At 42.2% G+C, this 16,924-nt stretch overlaps 1 protein-coding gene across 1 annotated transcript; it reads left to right on the forward strand.

Moving 5' to 3' along the window:
- Positions 1-11,412: 11,412 nt before the first annotated feature.
- Positions 11,413-15,372, forward strand: LOC147634405 (uncharacterized). The gene is made up of 3 exons (XM_086805566.1): positions 11,413-12,113; positions 12,339-12,455; positions 12,552-15,372. Exons 1-3 carry the CDS (start codon positions 11,658-11,660, stop codon positions 15,099-15,101), a joined length of 3,123 nt encoding a protein of 1,040 aa, XP_086661692.1. The 5' UTR covers positions 11,413-11,657; the 3' UTR covers positions 15,102-15,372.
- The last annotated feature ends 1,552 nt before the right edge of the window (positions 15,373-16,924 follow it).

Below are 16,924 nucleotides of genomic sequence, written 5' to 3' on the forward strand. Positions count from 1 at the left end.
TATTAAGTGTCATTCAATGTTGGATATTCCTTGTCACAAAATGGTACCACAAATTCTATGTTATCGACCTTCAAGGTGATCTATTGCTACTGAAGCATGTTTCTATTACAGTACACACATGACGATAATGTGGTAGATCTTTTCACTAAATCCTTATCACATGACAAGTTTGAGGCCTTACGTAAGGGCCTCTTCCCTTTCAGTGATGATGACTAATCTATAATCTTTATAAACCTCACATTTATACTACAACGGGGTTTGTTAGATATTTAGCAATACTTCACCCATGAGGTCATGCACTTATGCCATGGGAACTTTTCTCCCACTGGGTTTTTCCCCGTAGCCATCCAAGTGTTAATAGGCATCTTAGGGAGCTAGTATATAAGTAACCTCATTTACAATTCAGGGATGATTTCTCATTTGTATTTTCTCTTTGTACTTATTATCATCTCTCTCCTTTGAGCTTGCCATTCTCTCACTCTACACCCTTATGTTCTTGTCTTTGATCATTGTGTGTGTGTGAGTCTGGCTCTCCATCCTACGAGCTTCAACAATTACCTCCAAGATCCTAGGAGACAATAGGAGAGTTCCACTTAAAGGGGCCTACACATTCCATATACCATTATCGGCCTTGATAGCTATGTAAGTGATAATGGACATTCCCCAAGAGACATAGCATGACTCACTGCCTTCCTCTCCTCTCAAGTCTAGATTTATGTTGGCTCCTTGTTTTTCAAGGAAGCCCAACCCTATGAAAGGACTTAAAGGATTGGATGGATGCAGGACTAAAAGTGGGAAAGGAAGAACAACCACTACAAGACTTCTCAGATGAGTCGGGGATAATGACAAATCCGCTAGGGAAGAGGCAATTCACCAAGATTTTTTGAATGTATCGGTGAATAAGCTAGGCCACTACTTTGAGAGTGATGACATGAATGTCATCCTTCCTATTAAATATAAGGAAATTCAAGTCATAGCCATCCTAGATGGAGGGGTTGAATGCAACATTATTACCAAGTAGTGTTGCACCGAGAAGTTGGGGCAACCTTCATTTGTTGACACTACTAGTCTAATACGATTGTGGCTAAGTTTTGAGGGAAAAAAATTTGATTTTTTTCTCGAGACTGTACGTTTATGAGTGAACGGCCCTGGCTTTAGGAGTAAACGGTCGTGGCTTAGGTGTGAACAGTCGTGGCTAAGTTTTTTTTTCAAGAGCGTATGCCCGTACGCTTATGAGCGAACGGTCGTGCGCTTAGGAGTCTCGGGGGGGTCACTCGTATAAATATGTAAGTATCACGTGGGTTCAACAGAAGGACATTTTAAATATTTAAAGCTTACAGAAATATATTTACAAAGGGGATTTATTTATTGTATTTTAAAAAAAATTTACAGATTGAATAGGAAAGGATACATTATATTCACTAAAAAATTCACAGATAAGGGACTTTTTAAATAGGCCTTGAACGCACGTGATATAGAGGATTTACATATAGTGACCCCCCTGAGTTAGGAGTGAACAATCAGCGCTTAGGAGTGAACAATCATGGCTTAGGAGTGAATAATTATGGCTTAGGAGTGAACAATCGTGGCTTAGGAGTGAACAATCGTGGCTTAGGTGTGTGAAGAACAACCATGGCTAAGTTTTTTTCCTGGAGCCATACGCCCATACGCTTATGAGCAAATAGCCGTGGCTTTAGGAGTGAACGATCGTGGCTAAGTTTTGAGAAAAAAAGTCTTTATTTGAGATTTTTTGTGTCGATTATGTCAGTACGTCCATATGCCACGCGATTTTGAATTTGGGTTGGGTAGAGATTTGAATTTTTAAATGAGGGACAACTAAGATTCCCTCAGTAATGTCAAGTAGGTGGGCTAGATTAGTGGTTTTCAACTAGTTTAGAGGCACTTTAACTTAACTAAAAAGTAATCTTCCCTAATTCCATCGTTAATCACCCTTTAACCCTCTTCAATGCTCTCTAATTACTCCCTTATGGTGAGGAGTTTAGAGATGGGGATTTGATAAGTGGATTAGCAATGTTAAGGCTAACCATCCTAAGCACACCACACATGCTAGATTAGAGTTGTGAGAGAGAGAGAGAGAGAGAGAGAGAGAGAGAGAGAGAGAGAGAGAGAGAAATGAAAATGAAATGAAATGATATATTAACGTCTTCAAAAGGTCAAAATGACCTATGAGACCAAAAAGGTTACAACAATTGGTGGATTTGATACAATGTCTGTGTAAGAAAAGCTAAAACAACTAACTAAAACTGAAACAACAACTATGAGGAACAGTAAGGTACTAGGAGCTCCTAATGGATAACATCTGGGAAGGAAAACTCCAGCAACAACAAAGGTAAGCATCATATACATTACTATCCAAAGATGTCTCTCATCGGTCGATGGCGGATATCCTCAATGTCCTCCATGGTGAGTACTCTGACTGGACGTCTCCCATGCCGTGCTAGTATGGTCCTAATCCTCTATTATAGTCTCCGCCGGTGTCGAAATGGGCCTCTCATCTTGGGGCGCCTGGACCGCCCCAACTCTATAGCCCGATCAATCAGTGTACCTCTGGTGCGACTATACTCTGGGGGTAGCTGCAATGCCTACTGGCCTGACTGGTCAATCTTTGGTCGAAAGAAGTCTGTAATCTACCTTTGTAGGTGTCTCTCCCTCTCTGATCCCCTCCCTCTCAAGAGACCCTCTCTATGTTTACGCAGCTCCAGCAAGTATAATCCGAGGCATCTCTGATCATGGTATCTCATGACTCTGGAAAGTGGTTCGAAACCCTCTCTGAACAGGCAGTGAAAACGGCTTTGTATCTCATAATATACTGGACAGTGACATATGTAATGTAACTCTGTCTCTGGCTCCATCTGGCACAACTGACAAATCCTGGCCTCAGCTGGTACTCCTCTGAATCTGCCATTCTCAATCTCTAGCTGGTGTGAAGATGTGCGCATCTGACCAATAGCACACCGTACCCCATGAGAAAGATGAGTATCCATGTAGCTAGGTCTAATCACAGACCTCCGTGAGAGCTGGAGAAGATGATCTCTATAGAAAGCCATCGTCATACCAAGCTCGTGTGTCGATTGTATCCATGTCCTCCTAGTGTCCAGCTGAGTCAAGTCTTGCCTGATAGGTCAGGTAATCTCTGCCCGTGTGAGAGAGAGGGAGGGTGCATCCAGGGAGTACTGAAATGGAGGTAGCCTGTCCATACTAAAGCCATGCAGTTGGAACCAAGCTCTCATCTGTGCACCCATATCCCTAACATCAAGCTCCCTCAACATCTCCTCTAAGGTATCATAAAATACTATCTGGTTATGGGCGGGGTCCTGGCATTGAAGTCCCCCCAGGAGAATGATGTCTCCATCCCTGGAGAATGATGTCACCATCCTTGGAGAACTCCCAAATGTCATCATCCAAAATAGAAAAGGGAAATTGCCCTCCAGGTGATGCATACACTGATGTACTAGGAGCAAAATAGCATATAGCAATGTAGAGATATCTGCCAGTCTATGCCCTCAGTCTAACCCACATGTACCTAGCCTGCTCATCTCTGTGGACTATATGTATCAGTGGGGCTGCAGCTCCTCTCTAAACAATACTGCCACTCCTCCTGAGCCCCGTCCTCAATGCTCTGAACGAGTCTCCTGTCTACAAGTTGCCTCCCATCGGTATCCACTAACATGTGCCATGGACTGTCCAGGAGCCTAATGCATCTCAGAGTAGAAGATGATGTCCCTCCCAGTGAAACTATCCTCAAAAGCCCCTACATCAAGGCGTAGAGATCCATTACAATTCCAAGTAGCAACTTTGAGTGTAGTCCCATAGGTCTCGCGCCGTCATGAAGAGAGCCTCTCCATAATCACCACTCTACAATCTCTATAGCAGGCCACTTTCCCTTTCTCTCGGGCTACCCTTATCTCGGGCATAACTTCTTTCATGTGGGCAAGCTGCGAGAGTGTGAGGTCATCTCCAAGAAATATTCCCGTCTTCTTGAGTGTAGGACGTCTCTTCAATAAGTCCTTCTTCACTTCCATGGAGGGGAAACGAATGATAAGTGCTCTCTCCTTAGAAGATTCGCCACTACCTTCTCTCTTCTTTCCCACTCTCCATGCCTTTGTGTGCGTGGCTTCAATGCCCATCATAAAGAAGAGCTCCTTGGTTTCCCCTTCCGCATCATCACGGTCTTTTAGACCTGACACTCATACATGTAAGGCTCGGGTCTTCCTCCTTTACTCCTCTTCAAGGGTCATGTTGATGATGGTGGGAGTGGGGATGGGTGGCGATTCTTTACCTTTCCCTTTCTTGGCGACCTCGATCCATTTCTCCGCCTCGTCCATCTTCTTTTGTGTCTCTGTGATCACCTCCACCCATGAAGATGTCTTCTCTTTATGTTGCTCCTCCTCCTCTCGAATGATCCTCATTTGTTCCTTGATGGTATTTAGCTCTTAAATGAAGGAGGGCTGAAATTTTCCATCCTCAAGCCTGCCTTGTGAAGTGGCTTCCAACTCCTTTTTGAGGGCTGAGATTTCAGCCGCTTGACTTATAGCATGCAATTTGGCCTCCACTAGTTCCTCCTTTAGGGCTGAAATCTCAGCCTCTTGCCTGGATGTTCTCTCTTCGAGCTCTTGGATTTTGTCGAATCCCTTCTCGAGTTTGGAGAGGCGGTTTATGATTGCGGTAACGGAAGAGTCGACCATCTTCTTGTTTTCTTTGATAATTGTGCTGAGCTTGTCCTCCACCTTCACGAGCTCCTCTTTAACTCCGGTCTTGGCCATGACTTTTTGCAGTACTTCCCACAGCCAATGGACTCGAATTTAATCCATGACACTAGCGCGAAACAGCAGCAGGAGGGGGGTCAAGCCATGTAGAGAGAATATTCAGCAGTAGGGAAATGGCAGGGTTGCGTGTGCAAGCGGAGGCAGGAGAATGCACAGGTGGTGTGAGCAGGTGTGCACGCGGGGGCAGGAGGTGTAGCAAAAAGGGGGGGTAACAGGCAGAGGGGTAGCAAGTAGAGGGGGGAGACGGGGGCTCACAGGACAGGCGGAAGGTAGAGAAGAGGGGGAGGCGGGGGCTGAGAGGACAGGCGGGAGAGAGAGAGGAGAGGAGGCGAGGGGCTGGCGGGTAGGAGGAGGGGGGCGCAGGGGCTGGTGGCGGGCAGAGAGAACACTCCACTTCTATTACATAAATGGGAGAATGAGTTATAAAGAAAATTGGCTTTTATAGTTCCAAGTCTTTTCCCACTAGGCCACCCGGTAGTAAGTGACCCAAGGCGTCCAAAACATAGTTACAAGGCTTTTCTCTATGGTTTGGCCAACTAACTGAGATCCTCTTGTCTGTCCTTTGAAGCTCAAGACTTGGGAGCGTCTTTAGGGTGTTTCGACGAGATTTACAATATAGTGCGGGCACTCGTTACATAAGTGTGCGGACATAGCTATCATAGGAATGTGTTAACCATATGTGGTTAACAGTTGTAGACTCTAAGAGTCCATTTTTTATCGATGTGTTCTTTTTGGCTACTAAGAGCCTGTTGACTGGGAGGAGCCTATGGTCTTGGTTGTAATGAGGACTATTCGTATAGCTTTTTTGAGGTCAATCTATACTCTTGTTGAAGAACATGTGGCATCTATTGACCAAGGTTGGTTGAATATCATGATTGTATGATTATAGAGTTCTTTGTATTTGAAAATCCAAAGTTCTTATGGGTTGTTTTTGTATTAACTAGGTACAAGTCAAGTTTAGAGTATAAGCAATCTATTTTGTTCGTTATCTGTGTGATGTAGATTAAGTTTGAGAAATTTTTTGTGCTTACAAAGCTTTCTATTTTAGCCTCTACATACATATTGATGTGTACTTTAAATAGGATTAGGATGACAATATCTTTTACATTTGTCACCAACTTTACTACTCAAGTTGAAGGTACACAAATGTGGAAGTGCTAAGAATTTAGCTTATGTGTCTTCAATAATAACACTAAAGTTATTTGCCTAAGAAAATATGCAAATCCCTTTCGATGGAGAGCTCATGTTTGTGCTCAATTGTTGGTTGACCTCCTCGAGATGGCAAGTCTTTGCAGGTACATATTTAAATCTTTTTTGGTAATTAGTCTTTGTGAAGAAGAGAGTGTTGTTTGGTTCATGCATAAGTGAGTATAAAGGATCTTTTTTTTGTAAGAGGTTTAATCTTGATGTAGCTATGTTTATATTGAAACTCTCTATACATGATTAGTTCTTCGATGGAGAATACATTTTGCTTGGGTTTTATAAGGTATATTTTCTTAGGGTTGGAGGCTCTTACAGTCCAAATTGCATCACTGTGTCTTACTTAGGCTATTGAGAGCCTACTGACTGGCAAGCTATTGGGCATGGTCATAATGATGACTACATGTATAGCTTTTCTTGTCCATGAAAGTACATCATCTATTGCCCAGGGTATGTTAAATATTATGATTGTATAATTTTAAAGCTCTTTTTTCTCAAAAATCCAAACTTTTTGATGGGTTTTTATGTATTACCTAGGTATAGGTCAATTTGAGAATAGAGCTGACAGTTTTGAGTATAGGTGTCATCACAGTATGCAGGACATCACGTAGATATTGCCTTTTGGATTGCAAGTGGATATGCATGCATGTGAGAAGAAAGAGGATGTTTGTGTGTGCATGCATGGGAGATTGTGTCTCTGTGAGAGAGAGATACACACGCACACATATGCATACATTCACACACATGAAACATACATGTATACATGCACACACATGAAGACACACATATACACACTCAAGCTTGCACACACATAAGCACATACATATTACATACATACACACACTCACGTACACAAGTACACGTGTGCACACATGGACGTGCATGCCCACACATGCACACATGTATACATAGATGCACAAACATATACATTTGCACATGTACATGAACACACACACACATAGACACAAAGATGCACACATGAACACATTCACATGCTCACACACACATACATGCACACACACTCGCACACGAACACACATAAACATAGACATACATGCACACACACTCGCACACGGACACACATAAACACAGACATACACACGTACACACACACACCATACACACAGACATACACAGACATACACACGTACACACACTCACCATACACACAGACATATGCACATACACACACTAACAAATGTGCACAATCACGACACTTGCACGATACATGCAAGCATGAAGCCGACATTACACAATCACAGACACGTGTGTGTACACACAGTCACATAGATGAGCATGCAAGTGTGTGTGTGTGTGTGTGTGAGTGTGTGTGGGGGAGAGAGAGAGTTTCTGTGTGAGGGGGTGTGAGAAGAGAGATGTGTGTGTGTGTGTGAGAGAGAGAGAGAGAGATAGAGAGAAAGAGAGAGAGAGAGAGAGAGAGAGAAAGAGAGAGAGAGAGAGAGAGAGTGTAGAGAGAGAGAGAGAGAGAGGGTGTGTGTGAGAGAGAGAGAGAGAGAGAGAGAGGGTGGGTGCATGTGCATGTGCATGTGTATATGTGTGTATGTGAGGATGTTTGTACTTGCGTGCGTGGGAGATTGAGTGTGTGTCTCTGTGAGAGACACACACACACACACATATACACATGCACACATACATGCATACACAAGAATGCACACACATTAACACATACACATACACATACACATACACACTTGCACATATAAACATGTACATAAACATGGCATGCACACCACATAGAGTACATGCACACAATTAGACATACACACACTCGCTCACATGTATACACATACGCTCACCTACACAAATATATGCACAGAGTTGCACGTTTGTATATGTACACACACACACACACACACACACACACACACACACTCACTCAAGCTTGCACATACACATACATGAATATGCACGCACATAAGCATAAACATATACACATATACACACTCACATACACAAGTACACATGCACACATATGTATACATAGATGTACACACATACACATTTGCACGTCTACATGCACACACACACACACACATGCATGTACACATGCACACACATCTATTCTATACAAGATAAAGCAAGGGTGCCTACCCTATAAACCTAGCCTTTACGCGAAGAAAGGAGAGGGAGAACTTTTGAAAAGGAGAAGAAAAGACAGTCTTTGGGGCTTTCTTTCCCACACACCTAGATGCATTAGGGCTCACAACAATTAGCTATCATAGGCCGCTTCCTTGGTCCCTCATCCACCGTACCGGCGGAAGCTCACCATTTTAATCGAACCGAGGCTGGTCACAAGACCTCGGCCGACTTTGCTACGCGAGATGTCCTCCATTGACTCTCCGTCAGCAGTTGCAACTTTATCAGTTAGGTCTCCACCACGACCTTAATCACAAGACGGTCAAAATGCTTCCCCAGCATTCTTGACATAAAACAGCCATTTACAAACAGCATTTACAAACAGTTTACAAATACAGTTTCTATATTAACTCTCATTTTTCCACATTATCCCTCATTAATCTACATTACTTATTACACATTCCATTTATATGTGTACTCGTCCAATCACATCATTTTCCATCTCTTCACTTCAGATTCCTTCACATCACATATCATATATTCACCTCCATATCCACATCCATACATCCACATCCACATCCACAATCATTTGCTCATTGAATGAGTTTCTTATATATATATATATATAATACATTAGAAAGCAAATTGCCCACCCCTCCTCCCCTCCTCCACACACACATACACATATCTTCTTGATATTATTTTTATGGGCATATATAAGACAAAGAATATATGTACCTATACATAATACATAGACAAATACACACACACACACACACACACACACACACACACACACACATATTATGTATGTATGTATCTATAGGTATGTAAGCATGTATATATAAATAGATCTATATGTATGTCAACCCACACACATGTATGTACATGTACACACACGCACAACACACAGAGACACGCACACATGCACATAAACACACACATACACACACACACATGCACACAAACACATACATATACACATACATACACTCACATACACAAGTACATGTGCACACACATGCATGCACACATGTATACATAGACGTAAATGCATACACATTTGCACATGGTACGTGCACACGCTCACACACACATGCACGCGTACATGCACATATATAGACAAAAAAAGATGTACACACGGATATATTCACATGCTCACACACACGTACATGCACACACTTGCACATGGATACACATAAACACAAACATACACACCACGTACATACACACACTCACACCATACACACACTAGCATATACACACAATCAAGACATTTGCAGGACGCATGCACACATGAAGTCAACATTACACAATCACACACGGATATATTCACATGCTCACACACACGTACATGCACACACTTGCACATGGATACACATAAACACAAACATACACACCACGTACATACACACATTCACACCATACACACACGCATATACGCACAATCAAGACATTTGCAGGACGCATGCACACATGAAGTCAACATTACACAATCACCCATTTGTGTTTATGTGCACACACAATCAGACACATTAGTGTGCAAAAGAAAAGAGCAAAGACATTGTATATAAGATACACTTATTTAAGAGCTAGCACACCTCACCATGCATCCCCACTTATTAAACTTTAATATTAATTAAAAATATATGTGTATGTGTGTTTATTTATTTTATAAATGCACATGTCTATATGTCTCTAAATATAATAAAACATATTATTATAGATAATATATATTTACATATGTGTGTGTATGCGCATGCTTAAGAAAGAGAGAGAGTGTGTGTGCATGCATGTATGTAAGAGAGAGAGAGTGAGAGAGAGTTTCTATATGTGGGAGAGAGAGAGAGAGAGAGAGAGAGAGAGAGAGAGAGATGGAGGGGAGGGAGAAGAGTGTGTTTGCATTAATGCATGCACAGGTGTGTACATGTGTGTGTGTGTGTGAGTGAGTGAGAGAGAGAGAGAGAGAGAGTGCGTGTATGAGAGTGAGAAAGGGTGTGCACGTGCATGTGTGTGTGTGTGTGTGTGTGTGTGTGTGCGAGAGAGAGAGAGAGAGAGAGAGAGAGAGAGAGAGAGACATACATGTAAGATGCATTTGTTTGATAGTGAGCATACCTCACCACGCAACCCCATCATTAAAATTTAATCAATTGAAATTATATGTGTGTGTGTGTGTGTGTGTGAGAGAGAGAGAGAGAGAGAGAGAGAGAGAGAATTTCTATGTATGAGATAGTTTGTGTGGGAGGAGAGTGTGGCGTTTGCATTAGTGCATGTGCGGGTGTGTATATGTGTGTGTGTGTGTGAGAGAGAGAGTGTATGCATGCGTGTGCGTACATCTACATCTATGTGCGTGTGCTTGAGAGAGAGCGAGATGGGGCAGGCTTGGGGAGAGAGAGGTGTAACGAGTGAGAGGGTGAAAAGAGAGCAAAAAGTAGCTTTTAATAAAATATAAATTAAATTGAAAAATATATGTGTGTGTTTATTTACATTTATCTATTTATACATACTTACATACTTATATATATATATATATATATATATATATATATATATATATTTACACACACACACATATATATGTGTATACATATACATATATATGTATATATATGTACGTATATACATATATATGTATATGTATACACACACACATATATATATGCGTATCTGTGAGTGTATAATATATCTACCTATATATTTAACAGTGAGCACAACTTACCACCCATCTCAACACATTAAAATTTAATTAAAATTATGTCTGTGTGTATTTATATTTTTAAATATATGTATATATGTATGTATAAATATATGTGTATGTATTTAAAACATAATATTGTATATACTAATATTTACATGTGTGTTTATATTTTTAAATATATGTATATATGTATGTATAAATATATGTGTATGTATTTAAAACATAATATTGTATATACTAATATTTACATGTGTGTATGTTTGTGTGTGTGTGTGTGACAGAGAGAGAGAGAGAAAGAGAGAGAGAGAGAGAGCGTTTCTATGTGTGGGAGAGTGAGAAGAGAGAAGGAAGTGTGTGCATGCGTACGTGCGTGCACGTGTGTGTGTGAGGGAAAGAGAGGTGTGTACATGTGTGTGCGTGTGTGTGTGAGAGAGAGAGTTTGAACATTTGAGAGAGTATATGTGCGCTTGAGAGTGTGAGAAGAGAGAAGGAAGTGTATGCATGCGTACGTGCGTGCACGTGTGTGTGTGAGGGAAAGAGAGGTGTGTACATGTGTGTGTGCGTGTGTGTGAGAGAGAGAGAGAGAGTTTGAACATTTGAGAGAGTATGTGTGCGCTTGAGAGAGAGAACCATGTGCATTTGTCCAATACTAGTATATACGCCTATCAATTTCCAAAGGTCTCCTCCTTGCCTGCCCGAGAAGTGTGGCCCGGCGGTGTTCGGTCTTCTCTCCCGCCATAGCTCTCTCTCTGTGCCTGTCTCTCTTACAGAAACCCTCACTGGGCGATCCAATCCTTCCCGCCATAGCCAAAAGTTGTTTTCGTGTCGTCCTTACCCCTTTCCTTCCACACAGTGAAACGCCATAGCTTTCAACTATGCCTACCCATTCGAAACCTAAACCTAAATCTACACCTAGCACATCCTCTGACCTCCTAGTTATCGCTTTACTGCAAGACCTAAACGAAGAGCTCGATCGCAAGAAGAGGAAGAAGAAGCAGGAGGATGATTCTTCCATCAAGAAGTCACAGAGCTCCATCCACCGCAGGCTCGGCCCCCGAATCGATGACAGGTGTGCGGGCCATGGCCACGACAGCAAGCTTTTCGGTGCCATCTTTATGTGCAACAGGCGGACCAGGAGAGAATGTCTGCAACATCGCCTTTTCGGCCTACCGATCAACAAGAAGAGCTTGGTGGAGCGGGTAGTTCCCGGCATGAAGCTTTTCCTGTTCGAGTTTGAAAGGCGAGAGCTATGGGGAGTGTTTGAAGCAACCTCTTATGGAGATATGGACATCATCCCGAATGCCTACTCAGGGGGTTCTTTTCCGTGTCAGGTTCATCTAAAACTTAATTTAGTTTTGACTTAGAAGCTTTGTTTACTTGCGTTCCGGCATCTTGCTTTGTAACCAGGACATGATACGTTTTGGCTTGTAAGCTTTATGACACGTGCATAGTCTCTGCTTCTGAGGCCACGGACTATTTCAGTCAATGCCATGGTGATGCTCTGCCTGAAAAATAGTTTGGATGCTGTTCTGTTTGTGCCTGCCTTTCCATTCTAGGTGCGTGTCAAGGTCCTCGGAGAATGTGTCTCTTTGAAAGAGGAGGAGTTTTGTGAAGCCATTAGGGACAATTACTATTCCTTTGACAAGTTCCAGTTTGATCTCTCTGAAGATCAGGTGCGAAGATTGTTTATCGTCTTACACATGCATGATGAACATCATCTGAATTCAGGGAGTCAATCTGATCTTTCTTTATGTTGATGATTATGATAGGTATGCCATCTTTCCAGCATGTTTATGAGAAAATACTCTATTGCCAAGAAGAATTATGGAGGGGGAAATATGCACTCTGAAATTTTGGAATTTGAAGATAAGCAGTGTGTTTCTGAAACTTACGGTGCAGAAAATGATGAACCATTATTTCTGACGGATGGTGTGACCCATCCTTATTCTGAAGATCTTCTGGTTAACGTTGCATCGCTGCCAATTAGTACATGCCCATCCAATTGTTGGATTCTACAAGATCAAACAATCTGTGTGTCTGAGGACAGGTTGAATAATGTCCATGGAAGTAATGAAAATCCCCACAGCAATTGTAGTGAACCCGGCTATATAGTAAATACCACAGGTTCCTTGGTTTCGCTTCCTGCTGATGCTCTTGATTTTGTTTACAGCAACTGCTACCATCTGAATTTTGATGCTGCTAGTCTCATCAATCGTGGAGATCACCTCAGTACAAGACTTGATATGTTGAAAGCAAGTAGTATAAGCTTTCAAGACACTAATAATTGTGTGTATTCCGATACAGGCGACAGCATTCCAGTGTGCAGCACTGTGACGGAGCAAGAAAGCACTGGAATGCTTGTGATTTCTGGGAATGAATCACAGCTGTATAATGATAGATCAAATGACAAGTCTGTCTGGTCGAGAATCTCTGGGCGCTCAAAGCCACCTATGGGAGCTCAATGTAACTATAAGAGAGAAAAGCCTGTTGGAAAACCTGTTTTAATATCGCCATTGAAGGTACCCAGTACACAGTCTAAGTTGGAAGTTGTGATGATGAATGGTGGTTCCACTCAGGATGGATGTAAAGCTGATGTAAGAAATGAGGACGCAAAAGAGGTTTCAGTCAACTTTAAGCGAAGAAGAGCTAACGGCAGCAATGCTACAGTAAGTGCTGATGACCCACCAGCCAAGCGAAGGAGAAAATTGACAAGACCCTCTTTTGAAGTCTCTACTGAACTTTTGATGGAACAGATGGAAGTAGGGCCAGAAAACTGCTCGTTACTCTGTGCCAGTGGTGCCCTCAATGTTTTGACTTGTGAAAAAGGCAGGATTTCAAAAGATGGGTTTATGGCGCAGACCATGCAGGATCATTCTCTCTCGAAGAGTCCGAATCTTTCTGGAGGCCAATCTTTGACTTTAGATGTGCGGATGACAGCAGAAGACAATGCTGGTTTGTATAGTCATGTAAGTGAATCAACTGGACTGGCTTTTGGAAATGAGATTAATATAACTGGATCTTCTTGCTGCAGTCAAGCACATGTCGTACAAGTTCTACAGACTGTTTTCCAGCCAGGTGATAGTACAGATCCCAACTCGCTTGTGCAGGCTTCAATTGAGCGACACGGGGGGGTTGCCAAGGTTGAAAATTCTGAGAAGGCTTCAGCTACCATTAATGACAGTATACCAGTTTCATCTAATGATGAGATGCAAATGCAACCTCAAGCTTTGGAACCTGTCCAGATTGTTGAGCGACAGGAGGGGGTTGCCAAGATTGAAAAGTCTGAAAAGCCTTCAGCTACCATTAATGACAGTATACCAGTTTCATCTAATGATGAGATGCAAATGCAACCTCAAGCTTTGGCACCTGTCGAGATTGTTGGGGAAACGGTTAGTTCACAACTTCCACTTGGTGAGTCTTTTAGTGGCAGTAGCCCAGTTCCTTTGAACAATGAGATGCAAAGGCAGCCTCTAGCTTTGGCACTTGTCCAGATGGTTGGGAAAACTAGGGCCCAAAATGTAATTAATGTGCCTGCATACTCCAAGGTCCCAGCAAATCAGTCTGACAAGGTAGGTGGAGAAGGTGCGGTCCATGAAAGTGGTACATCTGTTACCACATGCCCAGGCAAAGGGCTGCCAGGTGAACAGCGCTTGGGTTTACCAGCTACCCATAGTACTGTACAGTCTTCAAACCTAGAGCTGGTAGCTGCCGATTCTGCGAGTGCAAGTGCTCTCAGCCAGGTTCCTTGCGCTTCAGCCAATGGATCTGGTGACAACACAACTCCTAATTTTCCAGCCAAGGAACTTGATGACAGCATGGTTCATTCAGAAACTTCTCGAAACAAAGAAAAGATGTCACAGGACATGCTGCTTTCATTGGTCATAGAAAGCGGCGTGCAATCATCAAATATAAAGCTTCAATTGTGTGATATTGTTGACCCAAATCAAGGCTTAGATGATCCGCCTATGAAAGATGTCTGCAGTAAAGCTGGTTTGCTTGATGTTTCTTCTAGTGGCACCCTGAATAATCAATCAGAGCTTAGGTTGGTTGATCCTGCTTCTAGTAACAGCTTGCAAAATCAATTAGAGCTTAAGTCCTTTCTTCAAAATGGACTACAAGTATCAAGCATAAGGCTTCAGTTAGGGGCAGCCCCATGTTTAATACTTCAGCTAGGCGATTCATTAATTTCTAGGGTTAATGGTCAAGTTTCCGGCCAGGAAGAAAATTCCAAAAGTAGGCTTGAGGACAGTTTGAGTGAGCCACTTTCTAGTTCGGCCCTTGCAATCAAAGGGCCTCATCCCACTAATGGCTCAGATTGAAAGCCCAGGAACAGCAGGGTACTTGGGTATGCATGTAAGAGTCAGCAACTCTCGTTGCCATGCTTTGTTTGGAGGGAGAAACATGGCTTTTTGCATGCATTTTGAATTTTTTGGGATTCAACTTGAATGCAAAGCCTTTAATGTCATGCTGAGCTACTCGATGTTGGTTTAGTGGCATCCTGGGCCTTCTTCCTGCTGGGCAACTGATGTATAGATGTATTGCAATGATTATTGTTTTTTGTATGTTTATTTTAATAATTGCCTTCAAAAAGTGTTTGTATATGGTTAGATTGGCATGTGAGGTTTTGGGTGGTTATTGCTTAGTTGATCCACAGCACGTAAAGGTTTGCTAAGAGGAATGGTGAAAGATGAATGCGGCAAGAGGACTTATTGAAGCACTGGTTCAACTGCCGTGAAGTCTAGGAATAGATTGGGATGGTTTAGGTAGATCTGGCTTTAAAGTTGTTACCTACGGATACTACTTTCAGGGTTTTGCTGGTGTACGCATCTTTTGCAAAAAGTGAGTGAGAATCTTAACTTGTCTACCCGTGAAAAGTGCATGACAAGGGATAGGTACCTGCAGTGTAGATCATGGCTGGATTTGTTTATTCGCTCTGAAAACTGCTCGTAGGATTATTCAGAGTCTACTTCCGTAGAAGACTCCAAGCAAGGGGGCACCCACCAAGCGCAAGCATGCAAGGGCGTTACGTGTTCATAGGCTAGCCCGACAAGTTTAAAAAAAAGGAAATTCGTTTTTGTTAATAAAAAAACTTTGCGTAAGCTTTTTTTTTTTTTTTTGATTTTGTGAAGCGTCTTTTTGTGTCGATTCAAAGGAGGGGGGCGCGATGCCTCACGATTGTAGAGGAGGAAGGGATTGCTTCTCTTCACGAGTACCGAACGACTCATCGCCATGGTCCTTCCGGGCATGTGTCTTCGGGTAAGCGTGAGTAAAAACATACATGAGGGAGTTCCTGGTTGTTTTGTTTGTTTTTTAAAAGGCTTTTACAGAATTTTGGGAGAATTCATAAATTAGTCAAAATTGAAAAAATTAGGGAAAATTGGATGGGGCATTTTGTCCTGCTCTTCTATACAACTCTTGCTATACCTAATTCTAAGGTCAATTTGTTGATTTGGGGTGTCTAGTTTTTAGGGTTAGGATTAGGGTTTTTGTGGGCATCCTCTAGGTGTTGAAATACGCACCAAACACATTCCTAGAAGGATGGGACCAAATGGACCATGTACATGTGAAAGGGACCAAATCACTTAACTTGTGGGTGAAGCTTCTCTAGCATGTAGTTTTGTGTTTAACCTCTTGTTTTGATGAAACCACTCGGTGGTATTGAGTTGTATGGAATCTATAAAAGGGCATTTGCCTACGAAGCAATCAATCAACCATTTTGTCCAACATTGTTGTCTCTCATGTGTTTTAACTTAGCTCTAGTATTTGATCCACCATAGCCAACTTGCACATGGTTTTCAATATTTCAACATGGTATCTTAGAGCCAAGAATAAGTAGGGATCGTAGGTCTACCTCCAACCCTAGATTTGGTGAGATTAGCTCACATTTAATGCCATCTCATAGTTTTAACTAGACTCCAAAATTGCTAGCCATACCCACAGTTGGAGGATTCAATGCACCCAGCTTAGTGAATCATTGCCCCCACCAAATCTTGTGAGCACCTCCCACACATCAAGGCGCATTAGCTCGTATTGTCAATTTTTGGATTAGGTATCCGTTGTCGAGGCATTACCATTTTTCTCAAATCGCTTTCGTTTTTTGCACAATCGCGGTCGTATAGTTCATTCGATGTCTACAGCTCGC

This window comes from Cibotium barometz, chromosome 11 (assembly GCF_041138505.1).
Source record: "Cibotium barometz isolate CiBa-2024 chromosome 11, ASM4113850v1, whole genome shotgun sequence".
In the NCBI taxonomy this organism is placed as follows: Eukaryota; Viridiplantae; Streptophyta; class Polypodiopsida; order Cyatheales; family Cibotiaceae; genus Cibotium; species Cibotium barometz.